This window comes from Malaclemys terrapin, chromosome 9, assembly GCF_027887155.1.
Source record: "Malaclemys terrapin pileata isolate rMalTer1 chromosome 9, rMalTer1.hap1, whole genome shotgun sequence".
NCBI lineage: Eukaryota > Metazoa > Chordata > Testudines > Emydidae > Malaclemys > Malaclemys terrapin.
In genome coordinates, this window is record NC_071513.1 from 73,545,193 (window position 1) to 73,572,948 (window position 27,756).

General features: G+C 40.8%; 1 protein-coding gene across 4 annotated transcripts in view; it reads left to right on the plus strand.

Annotated features, from left to right (window-relative positions):
• The window catches only part of RASA2 (RAS p21 protein activator 2), a 102,797-nt gene that overhangs the window by 25,041 nt on the left and 50,000 nt on the right, over positions 1-27,756 (plus strand). For 3 of the 4 annotated variants that reach the window (XR_008446299.1, XM_054040498.1, XM_054040499.1), the window contains exons 4-5: positions 1,252-1,346; positions 19,728-19,804. Coding sequence is in view for 2 of the 4 variants with exons in the window: in XM_054040498.1 (XP_053896473.1) it covers positions 1,252-1,346; positions 19,728-19,804 (172 nt within the window). In the remaining 2 variants the exon portion in view is untranslated. Of the gene's footprint in view, positions 1-1,251; positions 1,347-19,727; positions 19,805-27,756 lie in introns of those variants that run through there. The other variant, XM_054040500.1, reaches the window with a different exon arrangement.

The following is a 27,756-nucleotide window of genomic DNA, read 5'->3' on the forward strand; positions in this document are numbered from 1 at the left end:
AACCCTGAGTCCCCTCCGACCCCCAGAACTCCTCATTTCTGGCCCCCCCCGAGAGCCCACACCCCCTCCCACACCCCAACCCCAATTTTGTGAGCATTCGTAGCCCGCCATACGATTTTTATTCCCAGATGTGGCCCTCGGGCCAAATAGTTTGCCCACCCATGGTCTAAAGGTGCAGTGTGGGGGGTTTTGTTTTTGTGGGGGGGTTGTACAGACAATTTTATCTCAGCACACAGTTTAAAATTAATTAAAATACAGTACTATTCTATATTGGGTACAGGAGTCTGCTTAATTTTGTCCTATTCTAACTTGGCCCTTTTGGAGGGTGATAGAACAACTTAATATAATTACTCACCATATTCAGTGCATTTCAGAAAAAATATGTAATTTGCCCTTTGGTTTCTACAACTCCATGCCAACAAAATATTTGGATCATTGTTTGTATTTGGAAATATGTAGTGGAAGTACTGTTTAAATTTGCTGAAGACTTCCTAAGACATTTTTAGTTTTGTCATGAAATGGCTAAAAGGTACATATGCTGCAAAATGTTTTACATGAGTAGGCTTACCTGATAAAATGAAAGGAAATGAACTGTTTTCACTGTATAATTGCCCTTTTGCCGCTGCTTTTGTGAAGACTCTGGATAAATAGTTCTTTTAAAAACTCTAAGTGTTCAGTGGAAATAGTTACTTCACATTACTTGAACTGAGGAAGGAAATACTTTGTGCCAGATAATTTGGAATAATCGCTTTTGCACTGAATTGCTATTTGAAAAAGCGATCTACCTTTAATTTTCTATTTTTAAACATTCTTCAGCACCTTTATTGTTCTCTTAAACATTAATTTTGTTTAGCATTTAAAGGGACATATTAACTTGTTTTCAAGCAGAAGTTTAATTTTACCTAGTATTGTTACTTGTCACATCCAAGGTAATGAGTGCAATTAAAGAGATACTTCTTCCTCCAGTTTGTTTACTGTTTTTGTATAGTCCTTTTTCACTGTTTTCCCTACATGGGTAATTTCCCTTATTTGTTTGGGTGTTTCGTACAGCATCAAAGGAGAGCAAAGAATTTTAAAAATTATAGTACATTTGCCACTTTTTGTGTCTTAGTGTTAAACAACTTGAATTTTTTAAAGATTAGATTTTAAATTGAAGTTGTCTCTTATTAAAAGCAATATCTAATGCTTCCATGGGAAAGTCAGTTTCTTACATTATCACACCTTTTTTTTTTTTTTTTTTTTTCCCTGTAGGAAAGGTAGCAATCAAAAAAGAGGACTTATGCAAATATACCAGCAAAGAGACATGGTTTTTGCTTCAGCCTGTTGATTCTAATTCAGAGGTCCAGGTAACTATTAATGTCAAAATTAAAGAAAAAATGTTACATACATGGTAAAAGTTCTAGTTGCAGTAAGATAAGTATTTTTAGGAATTACAGATTTGGGGAGCACCTGGGTGATTTCTGTAACTTTAAGTGCCTGCTTCATTTCTAATAGTAATATCCATGCATTTCTAAAATGGATATGTTGTATTGTTTCTCATGACCGCTTTTCAAGAAGTAACATGACTGAGAGAGCAATCTTGGTAGGAAAATTATAGTAACTGCGTGCATGTGTGCGTGTGTGTGTACCAGAAAAATATAGTGTATTTCTTTACATTACAAATATATATTGACTTAAAAACATTGTGCAAAAGGCATATGCTTGCAGAGAGGAGGGGTGAAGAACTGGGAAATATACAAACTTGTTTTGTTTTTTCCATTTAAGTGTCTTGGTAGTATAGCACAGTGTTAGATATATGTAATTTGAAATGGTGTTTGAAGGACCTCCGGGTTGGAGTATTCTGGCCTTCCTGTGGAATGTTTTTTAAATACCTGAACTGGGTACATTCCAAAAATAATTTTTCTCTTCTTGAGCCTAAGAGTTATGTTCCGCTGGCAGCGTTGTCTTAGCAGCACCTAGAGATGAGTTGAATTCTACTGTAAGCAGGTAAATTGCATTAGTCATCCTTTCAGTTTGATGGAGAACATTCAACAGGAGCCTCTTGAGAACCTCCTTTAGAATGTTGCTGCTGTGGTTATTTTTATGTATTAAAAAAAACTTAGTATGATTTTCTCAAACTTACACAAGGGCAGGACCCACAACCCTTCAGTTAATCTGGTCAGGAGGATTAAACTTTCTGTAAAAGGGGGATCTATGGGTGAGATTTTCAAATAGGGTAGACATGTTAATGCCCAGAATTATCCACTTGTGCATTGTAATTTTACACATGTAGAATTACATTACCTGGGCATGCAGGTAGGCACAGAGTTGTGTACCCAAACTTGTTGGAAAAATCTGTCTTTGTGCAAAGAAGCGTCCGAATTAATATCGTATACTATTAGAACAAATCAAAACATTGCTTAATTTAGTGTTTCATTCTCTCCCTTCCCCCCCCCTCCCCCCCGTACCATGTGAGTGCTAATCAACCATACCCTTCTCCCAGAAAGCCATTCAAAATGTGGAAATGTCATTCCTTCTTTGGTTTAAGTGGGTATCACACTTGATTCTTATTTGCAAAGAAATGCATGGAACAGTAGCTTGCTTTTAGCTGTATACTCTACATGTATTAGGCAAATATGAAGCTGTTCATAAACAACTTTAGTGTATAGTGTTCTAGATACAGAAAAATAGCGAACTTTGCTCTCTCAAATAACAATGCAGGAAATGTTCACTTTTTCCAAAAGCGGCTTGTAAATGCCGCTTTTTTTTTTCTATACCATCCACTCTTCAGACTATGCACTTAGCCATCTGTTCTCTGCTGTTTTCCACCTGTTTCCCATCCCTAATTCTGAGTGCAGCTGGATGACCTAGCACTGAAGTAGCATATGTTCCTTTGGTGTATTCAGGATACACTTTTTTGCTCTTGGGCGCTTTTTTTTTTTTTTCTCTTCTACCTTTATTAATTTAGTGAAGCTGTGCTTACCATATGCCTGATGAATAACCTAAATTTCATACAGAGGCAAAATGTTGGCCATCACTAATATAACGTTAACACCTATTTAGGAAATGTCAGCAATAGAGATGCTAATTCTAATTAACTATAGAGATGTTCTGTGTTCTGGCATACATTTGCAGATGCAGAAAAACTAGATGGAGCCATGAAGTACTTAAGCTTGTTAGTAAGAAGAAAATTATCTTGATTTCTTTTGCACTACACTACCAGCTGTGCATTTTACCATTTCGGTGGGGCGTGCATGGTTTGCCACATGGTTTTTAGATAAGTGAAAATAACTATGCAAAACATCACAGTATTTCAGCAAATTTTGACAATTTCTAGAACAGCTCAAAAATATTGAATATAAACTAGAATTGGAAATATCACTGAATCCTGATAAATATTCAGTAGAAAGATAAATCAGAGAAGTGAACCACATGGTAATGCATAGCAAATGTCTTTATGAAGTAAAAAGTTCTTAAATTTTCCCTCAGAGGGGTTAATAAGACTTCTCTAAGGCAAGAAGCTAGGTGATGCTGTTAAGATAGAGACAGTAGACCTATCTGCAAACCTGTGGTTCCAATAGCTTTATGCTATTTGGGCCACAGTGGCAATTTGGAGCACAGGAAGGTAAAAGCTCATAAAAATAAAGGCAATATCTATCTTGGGTTTTGAACTATTAAGGCTTTGGTTTTAGCCCACACATTAAAAGTGTGGTGGACAGTCCAAGTTAGTCTTGAAACACATTTGCAAGTTTGCTTTAGTTACCATTTAAATTTTCTTCTAATTTTAGGGCTTGTCTACAGACAAAAACTGTACTATACCAGTATAATTAAAACAGTACAACCTTCTGTAATATGGATCCGGTTATTCTGATATAAAGATGTTTTGTATACTGGTATAACTACACTGGTGGAAAAAGTACCCCTAACTGACAATTATTTACGGAGTTTCTGAACTGATATCAGGCCTCTGATTCCTTTTCAGTTAACGTTAAGAACGTGACTGACTTAGAACTGCTCAGAATTTTTCATCTGAGGAAATTACTTGTTAAAGTACATTTTCATAAGCAATTTAAAAATATAAGCAGCATTTTTCGCCAGTTTTTGGTCACTAACCTTTTCAGAATTTTTCCTTTTTTTTTTTTTTTTTTTGCCACTGAATTTAATAGTGAATTGATGGTTTTTTTTTTTTTTTTTTCTTCTTTCTACTTTAAAAAGTGAAAAACTTTTTAAAAAGGTGGAAACACTTTGAAAAGTTACAATGGAAAAAGGGAAAATGAAAGCAGAAGGGAATAAAGTGTGTTGGGGTGGAGGAAACCTGGATACATTGCTCATTTACTGCTGTCAGTGGCCAAAGGGGCGGGGGGGGGAACACCACACTAACCTGCATCTTCAAAAATTTGAAAAAAACCCCAACAACTTGTTGCCCCATTGTGAGCACTGTGAAATGGAAACCATTTCAAAGTTTTAATTATTTTTCTTTTACTATCTCTATTTAACTAATTTGAATGGCTGTATTTTGGATGAAGTGGGGATGGCCCCTGCTACACAATTCATAGTCTCAACCGTCTTGCATGTACTGAGAGTCAAGTGTCAAAGACATTGGGAATGGTCCAGATTTTTACCTTGTCAGAGTTCTGCAGATGGGAAGTAGTATTATAAAAATGTTCTTAGGTTCTTCCCGTACCCTCACTCAGAAACAAATTTGCTGGAATGCAGCGCAACTGAAACATTGTGCTTCTGAATGAAATTCACTAGCCTTCACATACAGTGCTTAGATCTCCTGGAGAAAGGGAAGTTTGAACACATGCCCCAAGTCGGCTTGCAAGCCTGGCTTGGATGTACAGAAGAACCTCAGTTACGAACACCAGAGTTATGAAATGACCAATCTGCCACACACCTCGTTTAGAACCGGAAGTATGCAATCAGTCAGCAGCAGAGACAAAAAAAGCCAGTACAGTACTGTGTTTAAACCTAAACTACTAAAAATCAATAAATAAAGGAAAAGCAGCATTTTTCTTCTGCATATTAAAGTTCCAAAGCTGTATTAGGTGAATGTTCAATTGTAAACTTTTGAAAAAACTATAATGTTTTGTTCAGAGTTACGAACAACCTCCATTCCTCAGGTATTTGTCCAAGACCAATACAGGTTCGAATGAGGATCAAGTGGAAGGAGGGAAATTGAGACAGAGGCAGATTGCAATTCAAAAACAGGTCCCCGTTTATTAATGGGGGAAAAAAATCACAACTTGGACTGGAGAGGAGCACTTTTACCAACCAACAATACAAATTCAAACAAGTAACCAACCAGAAATATCACCAGAGCAGTAATATAAAACAAGCTATATACATTTAACAAGGAATCTACAACCAACTATTTACCAAAAACCAGAACAAGCATACAAAACTGAATAAACTGTAACAATTTGCCCTCTATTCACTGTACAAGAGATTTGGTACCAAGTAATAAAGAAAAAGGGCCTAACCAACAGAATATCTACAAAAATCAATACATGCATACCACACTCCAGGCGCAGCTGACCAGCAGTACAGACACCAAGGACATGATGAGATGGAACCTGAAATTACACGACACGAGCTAGCTAAATCCAGAAGAGATCCTGGTTGAAAGGGTGATCAGGCCTTTCAGCTAACACGCGGACACTCCTGCTGATTTAGACCAGAGACATAATTTTGTTCGAAGATGCTAGCACATGCAAGGGTATAATTGGTTCCCCGCTCCTACACCAACCAGGCTCCGAGCTGGTGCCCCCTACGTAACAGGCACTGCACACGGCACACTAGGCTTATGCACACGGCCCACTGGAATTGTAGCACACGGTACCAATGTGACCTACAATTGACCAGGCAGAAGGTTCGAGAATGGTCACACGACACCAAGGCGCTGCACACGACACCGATGTGACCTTCTGACCGACAATTGGCCATCCGGACGCCATGACAGAGCATAGGGCTGTGACAGTATTTATAACTCTGAAAATCTACTGTATAGCGCTACAGAAAAATGATTGGCTGCACATCTATTCTGAGGATCCTCTTTGTGGGAGCAAACCCATACCTCTAGCCTGCATACCCTGTTGCCAAGAAAAGATGACCTTGAACTCTTAAAATGATACTCATGTCTTCTGATAGTGTCAAGTAGTGGGAATCCCCAAGCTAACCAGATTCTGGTGGTTTAGGTTTGTCCACTCACAAATATTTCCATGTTACAGTGGATGACATTCTGGCTACTGTGGAAGCAAAGTGTAGGGGACAGTAAGGAAAAAGGTTAGAATTTGAGCTAAAGGAGACTTGAAATATGCTGAGAAGCTGGAATAAGCCAGTGGTGTGAATTTGCATTGGACTCTAATAGGATTCAAAAAAGAGCTAGATAAATTCATGAAGGATAGATCCATCAATGGTTATTAGCCAGGATAGGAAGGGATGGTGTTCTTAGCTTCTGTTTGCCAGAAGCTGGGAATGGGCGACAAGAGATGAATCACTCGATGGTTTTGTTCATTCCCTCTGAAGCACCTGTCGTTGCCCACTGTCAGAAGACAGGATACTGGGCTAGATAGACCTTTGATCTGACAGTGTGAACATTCTTATTTTCTTAAGTATAGTTGAAAATTTGGAGGGAAGCTGCCACTGTGAAATGGAATCTCCCCAACTTGATGAGGAAGTGTGTGTACAGTGACTCTGAAATAAACATAGGACTATTTTTAATACATGCCATAATGTATATAAGAATATTACATAACTTGTCTTGGAGCCCCAGAACACTTTCCAAGCCTGTTGAAAGGTGTATGTTTTACTTACTGCTTTTTTTTTGAGCTGATAAGTAGCATTGTGTGTCTTGAGGTTTTTGCTTTAACTCTATGGATGTTCTCTAGTATTTCTGACAATGTTCAGATCATTTTATACTTGTGTGCTTAGTGTCTCTGATATACATGTTAGGTAAATTAACCGTCACATCCATAAAGAGCTAACAGTTTAACTGTCATGCATATTTTTCCTTTAAAGAATTTACGAGGGGAGGGAGAGGACACAGGCTGTTAGCAAGATTACACATTAGAGGAGTTCTTTGATTATACATGTACATTCCACTTCAGTTATGTGTACTCCCAGTGCACCAGAGTTCAGCACTATGCTAAGTGAAAAATCTCCATCAGGGCAGTGCATGTGCCCTACGCTGCCTTGTCCGAAGCCCCAGCAGTTATTAGAGGTAGGAGCATGTTGGCTTGCTTCAGCAAGCTTTCTCTCATTACATGGAACTTTATCCTATCTTTCTATAAATAGTTGGTACTTGTTAGTTTTTAGATTGACATAAGTTATTTTATTGGAGTGTCCGTTCCATTTTGTTATGGGTCGCTGACTCCTAGTACCAGGTTATGCCTTGGTTTCCAAGATTCAAGCCTTTTGCCAGCTGCAAAATATCTGTGCTGTTGAGGGAATCTTGTCGCACTTCCTTTAAAATTAGGACTACGTTAGGGACTGCTGCCAAACTTGCAGAAACTATAAGCACTGAAAGGCAGAGAAGCGAGGCTGCATAACATCCTGCCCTGTGTTCACCCTTCCTGCTTGGGAAATACATTGACTGCTTCAGCATCGGTGCGGAGTGCCCCTCCAGATATTGCCTTGGAACACTGGCACCAGTCCCCTTCCCTGATGTCAAAGAAGAAGCACAAGAGGTTGGATTTATCCAAGGAGCTGAGATTTAGGTCCACTAGACAATCTAGGTCCCTGGTGTCATCCAACAATAAGCGTTCAGAAGGGCCGGGGAAGGGGTCCTCTGGCATGAGATGCTCCCTGCTACCAACCTCTTCATATCAGGGGTCCTTGGCTCCAGCTCCAGAACTGGGGCCATCTGTACTGACCCCCGCCATGGTGCCAACTACTTCTGTGCAACAAGATCAGCAATAAGATCTGTTGGTACTAACCATTTCAGAGGCGTGTGCAGCAACGCGAGACCTAATCTGCCTTTGATGGGGGAGTTACCAGTGGTATAGGAGACAGCTCGCCTGGTATCAATGCATGCACAGACGCCAGCTATGGGCTTACTTCAGTCTAGTGGCTTGGTACTGTAGGGTGATAAAGTATCAGACCATCTGGTGTTTTCTCTACTGTTGCAGTCTAGGGTAAACCTACCTTGATATCCCCTGATACAGCACCTCTCTGGACAGTGGACTCAGGCTCTTTCTCAGAGTCTGAGGTAGGCTCTTACGCCCCTCCCTCTTGAGAGAGGTGACAGCATTCCCCTTCTTCACTGAGACAGTTTCGTTACTGTTAGGGACTGCATGTCCGGAGATGACATGAAAGAGAATATCTCGGAGCACTCGTGATTGGGGGGGTCCTATGCCATACCCATGGCCCTATTGAAACCCATGGTGAATACCTCCTGTTTCCAGTTCCTCAACTTTTTAGATCCCTACCAGATACCAGGAGGATGTCGTTGGTACCAAACCTCAGTACGGAGCAAAATCCTCAAGGCCTGCAACCTTTGGAATTTCTACCAAGTACACTGCAGGAGGCTCAGACTCAGACTCTTTTACATTCATCGTTGTCATCACCTGATGAGACTGTAGCCCAAAGTTATCTCGCTGGTCCAAGATGACTACAGGGCTTACCAAGACCTTTTAAAGAGAGTACTGCCTCTCTTGATATCCCTGTTGAGGTAGTCCAGGAAAGTTCACACAGTATCATGGACATGCTGGATTCCAAAGGCCCTTTTAGAATGGCTCTCTGTCAGGAGGCTAGTCTGGAGCCTACAAGTTCCTTTAGCAACACCATCCTCTCTGCCTCTGACAGCCAAGAGAACCGAGAGAAGGTACCATGTCCTTTCAAGGATATGACCATTTTTATTACCATCCGTTGCCAGGTTCCTTTGTTGTCTCTGCAGTAAATGAAGGAGTGAATCAGGGACTGCCTTCTACCCTGAAGGACAAAGATGCAAAGAGACTTAACCTTTTCAGTAGAAATATTTATTCAAAAGCAGGCCTACAGTGTTGTATCTCTAACAAGCAAGTCTTACTGGCCAGATATGACTTCTCCTTCTGGAACATGTAATGACGTTCTCAGACAAGTTGCCAGAGGATGTTGGGCAGGAATTTCAGACTGTCTTAGAAGAAGGCAAACTGGTGGCTAGAGCCTCTGCCATCTGCCTTAAATGTGGCAGATTGGGCAGCCAGAGCTATGGCATTTGCAGTAATTTATGTGCAGATGTTCCTGGCTTCAATTGTCAGGTCTACCACAGGAGGTCCAGCAGACAATTGAGGATCTCTCCTTCGAGTATCCGATGTTCTTTTGCCAAAAAAACCAGATGAGAAACGCCACAGGATCAAAGATTCAAGGGCCACTTTGAAATAATTGGAAATATACATTTCTTCCTAAAAGGAAACAATTCCACCCTCAGTCTCTCCAGAGAGATCCACTCTTCTGCCTAGGTAGCTTGACAATCCCAAAACAAGGGGAAGAAACCCTAGGAGGAAGCCTCCCTATCCTCAGTTTTCTTCCACAGCAGATTCTTCAAGGCAATATGGAAATCCCAAGCAGTCTGACTGCCTTGTCAAGGACAGAATACCCCAGATCCCATTGTTTGTTTCTCACTCCCTTCTTGTCTTCCAAAATGCTTGCAACCCTTCCCAGTTTATCATCTACAAATTTTAAGCTTACTTTCCACTCCATTATACAACTCATTAATGAACATATTGAATAGTACCAAACCCAGGACAGACCCGTGCATGACTCCAGTAGATAAGTCTTCCCAGTTTGATAGTGAACCATTGATAATGACTCTTTTGAGTAAAGTTTTTTAACAGCTTTGCACCCACCTTATAGTAATTTTACCTAGACCGCATTTCCCTAGTTTGCTTATGAGCATGTTGTCTGGGACTGTATATTAGCCTTACTAAAATCGAGATATATCATGTCTACAATTTTCCCCCTATTCACAAGCCAAGTAATTTTTCAAGAAAAGTAAATTAAGTTGATCTGGCATGATTTTGTTCTTGACAAGACATGAGAGGTAATTTGTTGCACTCTGCTCAGCACAGGAGAGCACTAAAAGTGGTAAAAAGGCTTAGAAAACGTAACCTATAAAGAAAGGTTTAAAAACAAACAAACGGGGAATTTGGCCTTGAGGAAAAAAAAGACTGAAGGGGAACCTAAGTCTTCAGATATGTTAAGGGCTTTTATAAAGAGGGCAGTGATCAACTGTTTTCCATGTCAACTGAAAGTAGGACAAGAAGTAAACCTTCCTTCCTGTAGCAAGGAAGATTTAGGTTAGATATTGGGAGGGGGGGGGGAACTTTCCAACTGTAAATATTTATGCACTGGAATAGGTTACCAAGGAGACTTTGGAATCCCCATCCTTAGAGGTTTTTAACAAGAGGTTCTAGGTATACTTGGTTCTGGGGGCTGGAATAGATGACCTCTAATGGTCCCTTTCAGTCCTACATTTCTGTGATTCTATAAAATCTTGTTAGCTGCAGGTAGGTGTATGGATACAGCTAGTATGGTTCTGAATCGAAGTTTTCCACTAAGCCAGTTACGGTTTGCTTAACTAGCTTGTTCCGTAAGCCATTCACTATGGTTTTAAAACAAAAAAACTTCACATAAGTTGTGTAGTCCCTTGTATCAGTAATCAGGGGATATGTAATAAAAATGTTTGCAGATAGCTTTAACCTAACAATGTTACAATAACACTATTAATGATGGTTCTTAACTGGGCATTCAAGAGCTCTTTCTAAGATTACTGGCATTGTCTTTAATATCTCATTGTTTCATCCTGTAAATCTGTTTGACATAATTTCTGTGCTTACACAAGGCTCAACAAATATTTTCTTACTACATGCACTGAATGACAAATACATTAACAGTTTTCAAAATATTTGGCAGTGATCCCAAAATAGTTGCCGTTGAAACTTCCTTATGAAAGAAACTTCTAAGTCTCCACCTCTCCTCTCCTTCTCCTATTTGTCCAGTGATGTACACAGCAGAAAACAGCCTTTGCCCCAAAGGATTTAGAACATAAACGTTTCATTTTTTCTGACGTATACCTGTTTTGATGTAAGTATGGAAAAGCTCAGCTAAGGGTTTTATTGTCATTATAGGGCAGCAACAGTAGTAGTGTTTTATAGGTCAAGTTGTAGCTTGTTTCAGTTAGTAAAAATCAATCTTGTATCTTTCCACCCACTCCTCAAATTCTTCAGAGCAGTCCGTTCTTTATGCATCTTTACTTGTGGTGTCTCACCATAGAATCTTTTAGCAAACTTTTAGGTAATCTAAACTTATACATATTTAATCACCGTAAGTCTTTAGATAAACCTGTTAATGGACTATGTTAAAAGAACCAGTTATTGTCTCGTTAATAATTTCAACATAAAAATTGAGAACCGTTTATATTCTGCTTTGCCAAGCTTGAGCTCTCTTTTATTTATTTATTTATTTATTTATTATTGTTTTAAATAACTCGTGAGAAGTTTGTGTGCTTTCAAAAGTGGAGAGATCACTAGGCCTGTTTAGCTGCGCTGGTGCAAACCCTAGTGTATATGTGGTGTGCTGGTATAAACTGTGACTTGAACCAGTGCAGCGGACAGGTCTTCTCTGTACAAGAGTAAAAAGGAGAGCAATTGTGCCTTACTCAAAAGTGTGAATTGGAGGAGAATTAACAGTTGGATAAGTGACTAGCATGTAGTGGGTAGCTGGTTCATTTTTATGTAAACTGGAACATAATATAAAGGGAAGGGAATATATGAATTGCACTGTGAATGTTGAAGATGCCTGGTGCACAACTAGACCTGGAAAAGTCTAGGAGATGACTAACTTCCTCACTGTTTCAGAAGTATCAAACATTTCAGAGCTTACAGTAGAATGGACTCATTGATGGGGAGCAGCTGGGTCTTCCTCTGGTGGTAGGATAGTAACAACCACTCCCACCTCAAACTGGGAAACTGAACTGCTGAGAAAGTTCCCATAAAAGACCCTGCCGGGGACAAGCTGGTTTGGGTGGGGTGTGTGGGAAAAGTAACAAGGAGCAGATGCTTGCTTCTCACCACTGGGAAAGAAAAGTGGTGCCCCCTCCTTTAAAGAGGGATAGGATGCTACCTTTCTCTGTAGTTGGAGAGGGAGGAGGAGTGATGTGATGTGCAGCTGATCTGACAATTCGTCTGCTGCTCAATATGGTGTCACAAAATTTTAATAAAATATCATTTGCTGCCACTGTGTATCATGCTGACCAATATTGTCTCCATTTCCTCTGTGTGTGCATGTATTGCATCCGCTTATCTGTTATAGGCAGAACTGGTAGTGATGGTTATAATTATGGTTGCCCAACACTTTCTATAAGACTGTTTTCAGTTTCCTTTAGTTGTTAGGGTTGAAACTTTATAGGCTGAATTATTTTTTCAGAGTTTTGGCTAAAATGGTTCAGCTGTTTCCAATCATGAGATTGGGGGGAATTGCTTATTTTGTCCCTGGTGGTTTTTGTTAAATGCTTGCAAGAGTTTCCTCAAAGCTCTAGCACCTCCATGCTTTGTATCAGGGATTTGAAATGTCAGGAGTGCAGCCTTAACAGGGAAGTGCCTTTTGCCACCCCTGTAAAAATCAGCCTTCATTTGGCCAAGTTTTGAGCCTATTAAAATAACAGTTCACACTTGCCAAGTAGAAACTTGTTAGAGCTAAATTCTTCAAAGCTCTCTGGACATGCTCCTTCCCTGGGCTGCAAGGGGTAAAACAGGACTTCCCTTGCAATTGTTTTTTCTGAACTTAAAGCACTGACACTTCCCCTCACTTTTGGCTCCCAGATAATGTGGAGGAGGAAGAAGCAGCCTGACACAGAGGCAGGGGGGTCAGAAGCAGCACAAGGAGGACTGTGGAGTAAGGAGGGATAGCTCAGTGGTTTGAGCATTGGCCTGCTAAACCCAGGGTTGTGAGTTCAATCCTTGAGGGGGCCACCTGGTCCTGTTAGTGAAGGCAGGGGGCTGGACTCGATGACCTTTCAAGGTCCCTTCCAGTTCTAGGAGATAGGATATCTCCATTAATTTATTTTATTTATTTAGTTAGTTAAGGATTGGGAAGGAGTAGGCAGGAGCAGAGGAAGGGAGAAAGGCAGAAAAGTTTATAACCACTAAAGAACATTCTCTTCAATAATGGGGAATTGAACCCAGGTTTCTTGAGTCTCTCACTTTGTCTCTGCTGCCAACAAATAGCTGTGAAACACACTGTCAAAGTGGCTTATCTACATTAGAGGATAACAACCTCTTACAATTACCAATTACTCCACTAGTTCAAGTGGTAGAGGTCCTTGCTGTAGATCTGAAAGGTCTTATCCTTTCGATGACCCATATGGGTAGTCAGTATGATTCCACATTATGGAATTTGTGTGTTCTAGTTTGCTTTCCTAGAAAATGTAGTAAATTACATAAATACACTAAAGGAATGTTATCACAAAATTATGCATTTAGGATTAGAAAATGCCAAATTTAAGGTTGCCTGTGAAACATTTGATTTTTGGCCCCTTTATGTATAGTCACTGATATAGTCTAATTACAGAATCACATTATTTTTTCCACAGGACCTCTGCATCATTCAGAGCCAATGATGGATAGTTCTTAGAGAATTGGTAGAAGTTGTGTTTATCCTGATGATTCATTATGTGGCTCCAGGCCTTATTTACTGCACACCATCCAAACAGTACTCTAAAGGCAGACTTACTAATTTCCTCATGAGTATTTCTGTGGTTCTGCTACTATAGAATCTGAGTGCTTCACAAACATTCATTAATTTTCACTCACACCCATGTGAGTTTGAGTATTATCCCCATTTTACAACTGGGGAGCTGAGGCACAGAGAGATTGAAGTCAAAAGTATGCACTAATTTTTTGGGTGTCCAATTGGAGATGCCTAGGAGCCAATTAAATTAAATAAATAAAATAAACTAATGGAGATATCCCATCTCCTAAAACTGGAAGGGACCTTGAAAGGTCATCAAGTCCAGCCCCCTGCCTTCACTAGCAGGACCAAGTACTGATTTTGCCCCAGATCCCTAAGTGGCCCCCTCAGGGATTGAACTCACAACCCTGGGTTTAGCAGGCCAATGCACAAACCACTGAGCTATCCCTTCCCCAAATTTTTTTGAGTTCTTATTGTATAGCATTTTATACATCCAGAACACAACTCCTGTTGACTTCAGTGGTAGCTGTGAATGCTCACCACTTCTGCAAATCAGACTCGAGTCTAAAATGGTTTACCCAGAAAATGAAGGACACGCAGTTAGTCATCACCTGTGGAAAAACTTTTTTTTCACATGACTTGCCTAGCATCACAAAGAAATTTTGTAGTACAGGCAGGGACACAATCCAGCTCTCCAGGGCTAAATTCAACTACCTTAAGCAGGAAAAAGAACAGGAGTACTTGTGGCATCTTAGAGACTAACAAATTTATTAGAGCATAAGCTTTCGTGGACTACAGCCCACTTCTTCGGATGCATCCGAAGAAGTGGGCTGTAGTCCACGAAAGCTTATGCTCTAATAAATTTGTTAGTCTCTAAGATGCCACAAGTACTCCTGTTCTTTTTGCGGCTACAGACTAACATGGCTGCTACTCTGAAACCTGTCATTAAGTAGGAAACAATCCTTTCTCTTCTTGCAGTTCCCTGCCTCATTCATTATACACCTTCCATCCCTATCTTACACAGGGTCTGTGTCCTTGTACCATCTCTTGAGAGGTTGCTGTGTTCTTGTACCATCCTCTCTAGTCAGGAAGGTACTTACTTGGTTAGCTAGGGTGACCAGATGTCCCAATTTTTATAGGGACAGTCCCGATATTTGAGGCTTTTTTTAATATGGGCTTCTATTACCCTCCCACCCCGTCCCGACTTTTCACACTTGCTATCTGGTTACCCTATGGTTGGCTGCTACCTAAGTGTTACTATTCTGACAAGGCCTACTTTGGTTCACAGTGTTAGCTATCCCTAGGGATCCAGCAAGCCCTACAGAAGGCTTTTTCCATGACCTCCCCCCCCAAAAAAGCACACAAACCCCCAAAACCAAACCAGGTAAAGGGTTGTGGGGTTTTTGGTTGTTTGGCTGATATTTCCTTCTTCCTTGCTCTGCAGTAATACATCCCAAAGTGCAGTGCCCTGTATGTTTTCTGCTGTGCTCCCCCCCACCTGATGTGTATGACCTGTGGGCACTCTGTCCCTTGCTGAGGCACCTTAGAATAGCAGCCCAGATTTTCCCAGGCCTTGTTTCGACAGCAGTGAAAAGTCGATCTAAGCTATGCAATTTGCATTACATGAATAGCATAAATCAAATGGATGTAGCTTAGATCTATTTCTCGCAGGGTCTACACTACACGATGTCAACAGGAGACACTCTCACGTTGATGCCCCTTACTCTTTTCAATCCGGTGGAGTACAGGAGTTGACGGGAGAGTGATTTGCAGCCTATTTAGCAGGTCTTCACTAGACCCACTAAATCAACTGCTGAAGCATTGATCGCAGCGCATCAATTCCCCCAGTAAGTGTAGACAAGCCCCCAGAATCCACAGATAGACATGGCTACATAGAATAGCAGGTATGGCACAAACTCATTTTCCACTTGGTGTTCTGGCTTTTGTTTAAGCTGTTATGCTGACAAAACTGGATAGTCTTTGGCTATGTCATTGTGGATCCCACTCTAGGTGCACATGTGCCTCGTGCATGCAAGACTGGATTTATTTATTTATTTTTTTAATAGCAGTGTCTATCAGGGCTGCACATTGCCCTTTGATGCCTCATGATTCCGTTTGAGGGAGTGAATGGTGGGCTGGCCATGATCAGTCCTCAGTTTCCTTATTGCCTGTGGCAGCAAGACGGATCCTGGTGAGTGTTCAACCCTCTAGTTTTCAACTCAGATTGAACTTCAAAATGTTCTACAAATCTTCAGAACCATTTCTGATCTCCTGTTTTGAATGCCATGAACTGATTGATTATTAATGTTCTGGACTGAACTTTTTTGGCCAGACCTCCTGCCCCCCCCCTTCCCACCCCGTACAGGGGCTTCTCTAGTAGTGGCTTTGAAATCTGTGGGCTTCAAGCCCTGTCCATCCTGCCAGGGACTAATCCCCCTCCAAAGGACAGGCAAAATAGGTGTCTCTTCTGCCTGGGGGAATTGCACATTACAAATAGATAACCTAGGGTGACCAGATGTCCTGATTTTATAGGGACAGTCCCGATTTTTGGGCCTTTTTCTTATATAGGCTCCTATTACTCCTCCACCTCTGTCCTGATTTTTCACATTTGCTGTCTGGTCACCCTGATTCCTTGTATGCTTATCCTTCTATGTGAGGATTCCCATATTGAGATACAAAGTTGAAACTCCACCTTCTGGAGTAGTCCATGAAGGTCTCATCAGACCTGGAGGAAACAAGCACCAGAATCCTGTTAATGGAAAAGCCACCATCTGTTAAGCAGACTGGCAATTTCTAAGATTGCTGCAAAGAAGATAGAGCCAGTGAAAGACCCAGCACTGACAACAAAGTCAGCTTAATCCCAGTTCTGATGTTGATCTGTGCCTCTGGATTTGAAGTCAGGCAACGAAAGGGACCGCTATGAATGAGGCAGGAATTCAAGAAGGAGCTCGGTGTCCTCCCAAAGGTGCAAAGACAGCTTCTGGAGAACAGCTTTATGCACTGTTGGGTGGAGAGAAGAAGCACACTGTGAGGCAGCATACTTCACCAACACTGACTATCCTCATGGCATCGACCCTGGACTCCAGCAGACCAGATCTGTTGGCTCTGTATTGGTGCATCTCTTGTTACTTCTAGAGTTCTACTCACCAATGCTGTGGTGTACGTTCTAACCATCATCTAGCAAAGAACGTCCATCTCTGCGTGCCCCCCCCCCCCCTCACCCCCCCCCAACCAAGGTCTGTGATCAGTGTTACTGAGACAGCTGCAGGTTTCTCCTACAGGCCCTAGCAACCACTGTCCCACCAAGACTGGCACTGGTCCAGCCAGCAGCCTTTGAGTTATCTGTACCTATACAATATGCCACCATGGCCCTCTTGAGAACACTGGGGCCCACCTTTTTACTGAGGAGCCAGTTTCCACCACAGAGGAAGAGCAAGAGATCTCTCTCCCAAGGGGCATTTCTGGCCAGACAACCAATGGGGGAATATCAAGAGGAGGCAGATCCAGGGGCTGAGCAACATTAGTATCCCTTGCCAACATCAGAGGATCTCTCCTCCTTGACACTGGATGAAGCAGTATCCTTGGCATCAGGTAACTTTGCAGGAGTGCCGTGTACGGATTCCCTAGACTCTGCTGATGGAGATCTCAGAAGTCTCACAAGCTTGACACCCTGTCAGTTTATGGTCCAGCCAGGATCACCCTCCCCATTAATAGGGGAAAACTAGTCCCACCTGAAGCCCTGGGTAGACACCAGCCATCAATGGCAAAACATGTAGAGGTGCTTGGTACCCCATTCAGGAAACCTAGACTTGTTAGTTGTGTGAAAAAGAAAAATAGAACAAAAATGTGCCGCAGATGAAGACCTCAAATGCCTCTTCCTGTTTGGGAGGAAGTTGTACCCTTTAGTGTCACTATATCGGTGCATGTCTGCTGTCAGGCCTTCCTGGCCAAGTATAACTTTCTAACGTCAGACAGGATGACAGCCTTCCTTGTAAAGTTCCCTTATGACAGTAGAAAAGAGCTTGACCTTCCTTAATTATGCTGTTAAGATGGTTTTGTAAGCAGTGATGGATGCCTACGACGCCATGATCAGGTCTTTAGCTACCGTAGTAACCATGCACAGAGCATCATGGCTCTAAGCTCCATTGGACCATCCCTAAAGAGATACAGGTTATGACTGAGGACTTGCTTTTCTTTGGCAGTGCACACTGGTCCTTTGATACGTCTGTGAATTTGACAAGATTGAGACCCATGTTGGATCCAGTCTAGAGAACACCACCTTCAAAAGCTGCTGTGGCCTATTCCACGAGGTCTGGTCTTCTGTGACATCTGGTATATCAAAAGGCCAGGCTATCTCACTGCAGAGCATTTTAAAGTGGATCACACAGTGAATTTCCATCTGCTGTCAAGCAGGCAAGCCTTCAAATGGCCAGGCACACTCTACAAGGATACAGGTGGCATTATCTGCCTGCTTCCAAAACATACAAATCTCCAAGATCTACCAGGCAGCTATGAGAAGCAGCCCTATAACTTTTTGTGTTAAAATATTTTATGCACTTGAATGGTAGCCAGGTTGGATGCCAAATTCAGAAGAGCAATATTTCAATCTGTTTAAATGACAGCTGAAACTCCTTGCTATCACTGTCCTGTGACGATACTGCTTGTCAGTTTCCTACCATGGGATCCACACTGACCTATACATGAAGGAGAGAGAATAGTTGCATACCCTACAAAAACTGTGGTTCGTGAAGCTGTTATAGTCAGTGTGAATTCCACAATCTGTCCTCCATCACCATTATTTGGAGGCTTTAGCAACATGGGGTTTGACTTGCAAGGGAACTGATGGTAGGTCATGGCTGCCCTGCCTTTAAGATCTCATGTCAGAGCACAAAGGGGCATAGGGCACGTGTGCAGCCCTGATACACTGCTAGTGAAAAGGAAAAAAATCCAAACTTATGTGTATGAGGTGTATACTCCCTACAGTGGAATCCACACTAACTACAACATTTAGAAGAACTACATTTACTGTAGAATAAGCAACCATTCCGGTTTTGTATCCAGGTCAAATGTGTTATCATTGAGATGCAGAGAGGAAGAGCCCAAAGATGTATGTATGTTACTTTTACAGTGTTGTCCCAAAGTTGGTTAGATACATCATCATTTACAGAGGGTATGGGGAAAAATGGCTAACTCTTTGTCCTCACAGAGCTGTAACTGAAACAATTGGTGTTTTTGTTTGTATGAATGAGATTCTATATTAAGTACACTTATTTGGGTGACTACTGCACAAAGTCTATTAACAAATAACAGAACTCCCATGCATCATTTTCAAAATCTGTTTGAAATCAAATGGTATCTCTCGTATCAAACAGCATATAAATATTTTGAGTATTGTTTTATAAACCCTAGCTGTCACTGCAGAGAACTGTTACGCTAGACTGAATCATGAGACATGTATCATGGAAATAAGTAAAGTTCACTCTCGCTGCTCTTCACTACTTTGTCATTTAGATCAAACACTTAGATAACGAGAAGAGGTCACTTCCTCAGTCTGGAAAGCACTTAGCACATTGCTAGAGCTGTGCATGTAATAAACAGTAATAACCTGTTTCTCAGTTTTCACTCATAAATATTTCTAGCATCCTCTCATCCTCCTAAGCCTAGCTAGAACAGGCAACAATGAAGATTCTAGAGTCCCATATTGCTGGGGATAGTAGTGTTTGGTCATATATTGCATATCAATTTCTCATTTTTTGCTAGCTCAGGACGGGGCCCTAAATTTCTAGTTGGCTCTAGCAAGATTGACAATGGATTTCATTAAAGTCAGTGGAGCAGGAGTGAGCTCTTTACCCAGAAATGTTCCCCTTAGCATTAGTATGCCATTGATTTACCTCCATTTTCTGCTAGCATGTCTGTGTGGGTGGTTGTTTTTTTTTTTTAAATGAGTAAGTTCTACATCTTATAGAGAGAGATAAATTATATTTTAAAAGTATGTGCAAGTTACTTTCCTATGTGCTGTTACTACTTTTGAAATAAAGGATTTCAAAAATATTTACATGTGGTATTTTTATTTTTTGCAGGGAAAAGTTCACCTTGAATTAAAACTGAATGAACTGATAACAGATAATGGATCTGTGTGCCAGCAACTAGTAGTACAGTAAGAATATTTATGAATCATTAAAAGGAGCTTGATTTTACTGTTAAAAGAACCAGTAAGGTTGTGTTGTAACTTTCTACACAATGAATCACCAAAACTTTTTTTTTAAATGCCTGTGTTGGAATTTGCCTAATTGTAGGGCATATGTACACTAGGGAGACTTCACAAAAGTTTTTCAGCATTGCAAACAGATTTTTTTTTTTTTTTTTTTTTAAGGCTGCATGAGTGCCATCCATGTCAGGAGCCCTAATGTAAACTGGGTGTTGGTGTCTAAGCACCGTGTCTTCTAATCCTGCTCAAAGCAGGTCTGGTTGACAGGGCTGAAAGTGCCAGTGGCAGCCAGTAGCTAGGACTTCAAACATTGCAACCACTGGCAGAGCTGAACTGATGTTGGCATTGGTGGGAACTTCCCAAAATTTCCCTACTGTACATAACCCAATACTTGTGGTCTGTTTTGGGTACACAGTAACTACACAGCAAACAAACTAAAAAACAACAAACAAAAAAAACCCTTGCAAAAGCAAGTCTCTGCCTGGGTCAAACTAGGGCTTGTGGGGCAAAGAATAGCAGTGTAGGTGTTTGGGCTTGGGGTGGAGCCTTGGCTCTGAAACCTGGCAAGGGAGGAGGGTCTCAGTGCCCAAACATCTAACCTGCTATTTTTAACCTCTCAGTTCAAGCCCTAGTCAGTTGCCTCAGGCACTTTGAGACTGTGTGGACTTACTTTCAGTTATCTGGAAGGCTCAGCTTTGGTTTAATTTCAAAATGACTTTCTCCTGGCCCAGCATGTCCTTAAGCAGGAGACTACTTAGGTGGGAATAGCAATTTGATTTTCCTAGTTTTCTGCTTAGCTGTAACTACTGTTACAGTTTACAGTAGTACTTCTTCCTCTGTCTCTTGGCTCTCCCAACATAATGAAAAGTAAAACTTGGAATATTGAGTACACAATACATATTTTAAAAGTTAAAATGAAAACTTTAATGGACAGTGCTGAAGTACATAGCCATGCCAGACGGATTGGGGCAGTAGATGAAAATGGGAGCAAGGTTGGCAGCAAATTTTAGACTTAAATAAGGGGTGTGTGTGGTGGGGGAGTGTCTTACCTTGTACATCTATTAGATACTTTTGGAGTGGCTGTGACCTGACCATCAACTAGTTGGATAAGGGTATAGAGACTTCAGTTTAGCTTCAGGTTATGTCATAGTGACATAAAACAGAATACAGCTTGATAATTGTGGTATAAGTGCTTTTTTTCACTTGTAGATCTCAGTGCTTTACCACGGAGAGTGCAGGTAAGTATAATCTCCAGAAGGGGACACTGTCCTAAAATGGAGAAGTGAGTTGGCCAAGAACACGCAGCAACTCAGTGGTGAAGTTAAATAGAATCCAGGTTTCCTGACATGTGGTCCAGTGCCCTAACTGCTAGATGTCTTTCAGTATTGTATACAAAAGACTATATATTAAAGAATGCTAATATTGCAGTGTCAAGTGCTCAAATTGGAAATGCCAGATTTAGGGTTGCCTTAATCTGGCTCCCTTCAGTGTGCATGCATTATGATGCACCTGTTCAGCATCATAGTAGGTTTCTTTAAAGCCAAGGATAGAACACAGCTATCTCAGGTCCCAGTCTAGTGCCTTAAACACAAGAGAACTTCCTTTTCCTACTTGCAACCCTCCGCCTCATTCACTGTGCATGTTATGCAAAATCAGAAGTGTTATGTGATGATGTAACTAAAGAATGTGGTGCTTGGATAAAAATGATGGGTCTGGATTAAGGTTGCACATATAACCATAATACTGGATTTTCCTAGCTTTTGGTTGCTTGACTTTGCAACTTTACTTAATATTTTTCTATGTCCCAAGAACACTAATCTCCTAGATTTTTAAAAGAGCAAACTAAAAAAACAAATTCCATCATGTGGAACCACATTAACCCTTGCATGTGTCACTAGCAAGTTTGGAACCCACCACCTTTAAATACACAGTACACACTTCTAAAGAGCTAATGGAGTAACTGGCAGCAGAAACTATTTAGTCTGTTAGAACCAGCCCCTAGTCCCAACAGGCATTACTTTTTGCAAGTAGCTTAAATAGCTAGTTGCCAAGTACCAAGAGAATGTTGAAAGTTGGGAGTGCCTGCTTTGTCTTGCTCTGCAGAGCAATGTGGTCTAGTGTTTAGTTGGGCAGCACAGCAAGGGCATAAATTTGGTACACACATTCTGAAAGGCAATGGGGCTGGGCTGGGCTATGCTCAAGCTTTGTTAGAAGTAACTTTGTACAATGTCTATTACCTTCTTTGTAGAATAAAGAATAGCTATCTCCTAAGGGCTGGTCTACACTGGGAATTTACATCGGCATAGCTACATCTCTCAGGGGTGTGAAAAATCCAGTGTTTCAGTGTAGACATACCCTAACATAAGGGTTTAAGACCTTGTTTAATTGTAACATCTGTGAAGTGCACAGAATTAACACTAGTTGGTATAAGAACTGACACTAGGATTTATGATGATTTCCTGGCTCCCAACTCAATGCACCTTTGACTTAAAGGGAAGAATAGCTGTGACTGATGTGGTTTCATCTCCCCACCTAAAGCTCTAACTCTCACTCTTGTAGTGGGACTGGAGCATGCTCAGCGGAATTGGCATGTTCTGAAATTTTAGCAATAGATCTCTAACAAACAATGAGCATATGCAGATTGCCATTTCCAGAGACATAACTGCTAAATGTGGATGGACTATCATGACAGCAAAAGATACCTTTGTCACCAGGACTGTCTATATGCTAAACTTACATTTCTGCTCCAAAGCACAGAGGCACTGTGTTCTTCACTGAAATTGATGGAAATTTTAATATAGGTAATAGCTTTGCCAAACCGAATTCTTCAAAATAGCTGAATGGTTTTCACTGAAATCTTTAGAAAAGAAAGCTTTGCCTGGGGCAGAGAGCAAGTATGAAAAACTTCCACCAAACAGTTTAACAAAGATATAAGCAATTGAAAAATGGCTTTATAAGGGGAAATATTAAGCAGTCCTATCTTGAGCTGTCGCTATTAGCTCTGATTATTATAATAATGCTTAGTAATTTAGAAAACGTATTTGCAAAGGAGAATACAAGTGCACAGTTTAAAGGCGTTTCTCTTACAAAGGCTCAAAATTCAATATGCATCTGGTGGTTGTTTCCCAGTTCATTATTTCCTCCCCAGCACTACTTATTGCTTTTTGAAGATGCATTTAATATAGTCAGCTATAACTGAGCTTTCTGCAGGTAAAGCTGTGCAAAAAATCATATATTTTGGCTCTTATTAAAATCAAGATTGCATGGAATTGAGGGTTTACTTCAAAACCAAAAGATCCTAGTGAAATGTCTTCATGAAAATAGCAACTTTTTTGTCTTTCACCTTGTTTTCCTTTTGTCTTTTGGAGATATAAAAGGCTATACATTCTTCTGTTTGCTTCTAGGAGCTAGTTTGACTTTTTTTGGGAAGGATGGTGGAGGTACAGGATCAGTCACTTTGACACAAATCTACTTCCCAAAAATGTGTTTTAAAGTACTCTTGTGACGCATCTCTTGTCGCTCTATCCTTAGTGGGTTTCAAGGGAACAGGAAGCCTACTTCTGCATTTCAATCCTTCAGAACTGCAGGAGGAGCAGAATGCTTTCCTTCTGTCCATTGCTAGATCTTTCCACTTAATCCTTTTTAGTGGCTGAGAGTTGGTGGTACTTTTGGTTTTGGTATGAATGCTTTACTTATCTCTGAATTCAGACATCCAGACTTATCAAGTGCTGAATATGTAGTGTGTATATTTTTTAGCTCTGTGTGTCCAGATGTGGAACTTCTAAAGGATGGAATCTTGATATTTTGAAATCCCTGTTCTTTCAGATTTCAAATCTTAACATTTTTTTAGATTTCCACTTTATTTAACTATTGGATGTGGAAAGTGCAGGATGCTTTCTGGGATTTGAGGCTCTTTTGGATATTGTCACTTGACTCAATTTGTGGTAGATGCTCTTGTTTTGTTTAATCTGCATAAAGGAGCTGTGATATCCTGTGAATGCACAAATAGTAAATTCATAATACTAACCATTGTGGAAGTAGGCTACTGTGTGTTTGCAGTGACTTTTTGTATATCTTGCTATCCTGTTAGGCATACCATTTAGAAATAGGCACTGGGTTTGGGACATGTAAGTGGCCAGGGGTGTGCTCAGGAATCTTAATTTTGACCCCTTGGGGGGGTGGGAGGGAAGCACAGAAGCTCACTGCCTCCCCTGGTCCCAGGAGGAGCTCAATCTTCCCTCGCTCCACCCAGCTCCGGCCAGGAGCTTGATCTTCCCTGCCTCTATGGCCCCGGGGCTGGAGAAGTTCTGTGCCCCTGACCACTATTTGGGGGGGGGGGGAGGCTGCCCTTGCTTGCGCCTCCCCACCCCTCCGTGCACACCACTGAGTAAGCCTTTTAAAACTGAGAACTGTAGTTGTAAGTCACATTCTTGTTCCTACTTATATGTTCTCTCTGAAATTGCATATAAGGCTGCTTGCCTTTCGTGCAGGAGAGCAGGTCAAGAGACCGAGAATTGTGGAAGGACCTGGGAGGAGCAATCTCCGTTCAGATCAAGTGGAAGGCCTGAGATGGAGAAGTCTGTAGAGAGCAAGATCTGGATGGAGGGAAAGCCTCAGTAGGGAGGGCTGTAAGGACTGTGAAGCCCTGGGGACAAGGGCTAAGACAAAACACTGAGGGGCAATAAGACTAATTGAATTGCTTTTTTAAATTCTTTATTTCTAATATAATAAAGAACAAAAGAAGTGGAACTATGCCATCTGAATTTGGCTGACCAGTTTAGTTGGTGCAGGAGCTAGAAAAGGAATTTAGCTGACTCTTCCATTGCACTGTTGATAGGAGCAAAATTAGTAATAACTTATTTTTGTCCCAAAAGTAAGCGAGTCAAACTGGGAATACATCAATGGTTTCTTTTTAGGTTAAAAGAATCTAGGTGTAGGGCACTGCAGCTTGCTTTAACTACACATGCTCATAAGTTAAACACACTGGCTGACAGTCTGATCAGTGATGTCTTGCTGCCCCTTTTTCAGTGTCCCCTATTGGAATATGTACAAGTGCCATATGAGGGAGAACTAGAACAGCTTCCCTCATGTGGATTCAGCAAAAAGCAAAAGCTGAATGTTAGGAAATTCCAAACATTTTGTAGTTTCTCTCCAACCTTAATTTTGCGCAGTCAGTTTTTGCACTTAGCGTGCACGAATATACAAATTAACAGTACTTAACTATTTTAAGATGTTTTTACAATTAAAATTTTGTTTTATTTTGACTTCAGGATGGGGGGGAAAAATAAAACAAAATTTTATTAAAACGCTTTAGAAAGTTACTATTGCAGAGTGCAATTGTCAATAGGAAGTGGGTTACTGCACTGTACCTTCTTTTCGGATGTCTTTGAGAGAGAAATGATCTAAAGGAAATTAGGGTTCTCTCGTGGTCGCTGTAGTCATCCAATGACTGATGTGGTAGAAACGTGTGCGTTAATCAGTCCAGTGTTACGTCAGCATTTTTTTTTTTGTCTTCATCTGAGATGATGAAATGGGGGAGGGAGAAGTACCTTTAAAACTTGACACATTTGTTAATGCTCTGCAACCTGCTGGTAGTCTCCGAGTAAAAAATGCATTTTTATGTTCTATTCATAATATATATTTTTATGTACTAAACATACACCTATATATCTACACACAAAACAGTAATTGATTCTCTGAGATTGTAGAATTTCTGGAAGAGCCTAGAAGATAACCTTTTTATTTATTTGTGTGGAGGCCCTTTAAGTTTCTTATTTTAAAGGGATACAATCAACTTGAAAATCTCATGTAACAAAAGCAGAAAATTCACATGGACAACTATCTTCTCTTATTAATGTAACTGAAAAGTTAAAGGGCGATTTTTGAAGTTTGTTTACTTTGTGCATTTTCACAGCATTCTGTATATAGTCAGTAGCACTATTTTTGTTCTTGGCTTATGTCCTTCAATGGGCCCTGTTCTGGCAAAACAACCCTTTACTTTTTAAACATTGAGTTTCCCTAACTTCCGGAACATATGAAGTTTGAGACCATAGTAAGCAGCTTACAAAAAGACAGCAATGGGAAACACCACTCCTATCCATAGGTCTAGTTCTAGCTAAAATGTAATAGGAAAATTTGACCCTTCATATTTTTTTTTTTTGAAGTAACTACAAACTTCTTATATGTGAAGAGGAGTAATGTGGTTTTCCCAGCTCTTCATGCCTGTGAATATGAACTATGTCAATTTATCATTAGATGCCCGTCTTTTTTTTTTTTTTTTTTTTTTTTTAAGGATGATGTATGTAATAACTTGGGGAAGGAGGCGGTAGCTTGGCCAATTGCTGATCAAGATGTAGTATGAAGATGCCCTGGCATAATTAGCAGAGGGCCAGGTAATTCCCCTCTAACCACTAGCTGGTTAGGGGTATCTAAAAATTTAACAGGGAAGGGGCAGAATTTGGATCACGGGCTTACTGGCCTTGGGTGGATGCAAGGTTGATAGATGATTCCTAAATATGACTTTCAGTATAAACCCTCTGACAAACTTTCAATTGTAGCTTTCATTTTTGTTTTGAATGAATGTTGCCTTCACAGTGAAATGGGCTCAAAATAGTTTCAAGTTAAAGGTGGCAAGTGTGTCCGACAGACATCCAAATATCTAATAGCATTCTTAAAGTATGCAGTGAGGGTAAACAGAGAGGAGGTGCCCTGTACAGAGGAAATATTTTAGACCTTCAGTTACAAACAAACCATCCTTTTCAAAAGTTCCTCTTTGTACAGATTTTGTGCACATGAATGCAATCCTTGTGTACGTATGCATCTGAACAGATTGAATTCCTGAGGGGTAAGGCTCTACAAATTCTCAACCCAATGCTATGCCTCCTTTCCAGATCACTAGGTAGGGTTACAGAAATAGTCAGAAAGGGCTGTACAATGAAGTTCTGCAGCCACCCCGAGCCTCGGTAGCTGACTTAATCTCCTTTCCTGAATCCAGGACCTGGTAAACGATAGACTAGTTTCCATTTGTTGATTTATTAATTATTGAATTAAGGCTATTGAGTGTAGTTCAGTGGATAGGGTATTGGACTGGGAGCAAAACGACCTGAGTTATTTGTTTTTGTTCAGTTTTTTTTCACTGCTTTGCTGTGTGACCTTGAGTGCGCGGTCTAACTAGATACAACTGGGGAAAAAGGGATACTCTTGAACAGAAACTGATTCCTTCCTAGATTGGGGCAGGAATCAACAAACTTGGAACAGGCTAACATTTTTGGGTCAAGTTTTGTTTATTGTGTGGACTGGGGGTGGGTGGTGGGGAATCCAAGCCAGGTCTCCAAAATTCTTTAAATTCTGGAATAGTTACAGGCTAGTCTGACACCAGATCTGAAGGCATACGACTACAGAAAGGATTAATAAACTACCTCCCCCATAATAGGGGTGAACAAGCTGTGGTAGGTATCTTCTATATCTGATATCGTGTAATTAATTCTCCAGAAATACACCAAATAACCCCTTGGAACTCAGGTGCATGTTGGACCCCTTCCCTAAACACCATCCGTTTTGCTACACATCCTTCCTTAAAGCTGCATTCCCGATGGCAGCCTCTTTTTGTCAAACAAAATTTTAGATCAGACAGTACTTTCTGTATAGTCAGTATTGTATGCTCCTCACTAATAAAGTGGGGTACTCCAACATTGGCTCTCATTTTGGAAGTTTTGTCTTTCTTGCAACTCATTAAGTAGCCCTTCCCTCATTGTGCATTAACTCAAAATACTCGGGGGGGGGAAGACAGTAGACATGGTAGTCACCGAGTGACTAAAAACCTAATAGTAGTCTTATAGAGTGTCTGTAAAACAGCTCTGAGCACTAAAAGGTAACAAAGCACGAGTAGATGAGTGATTGGA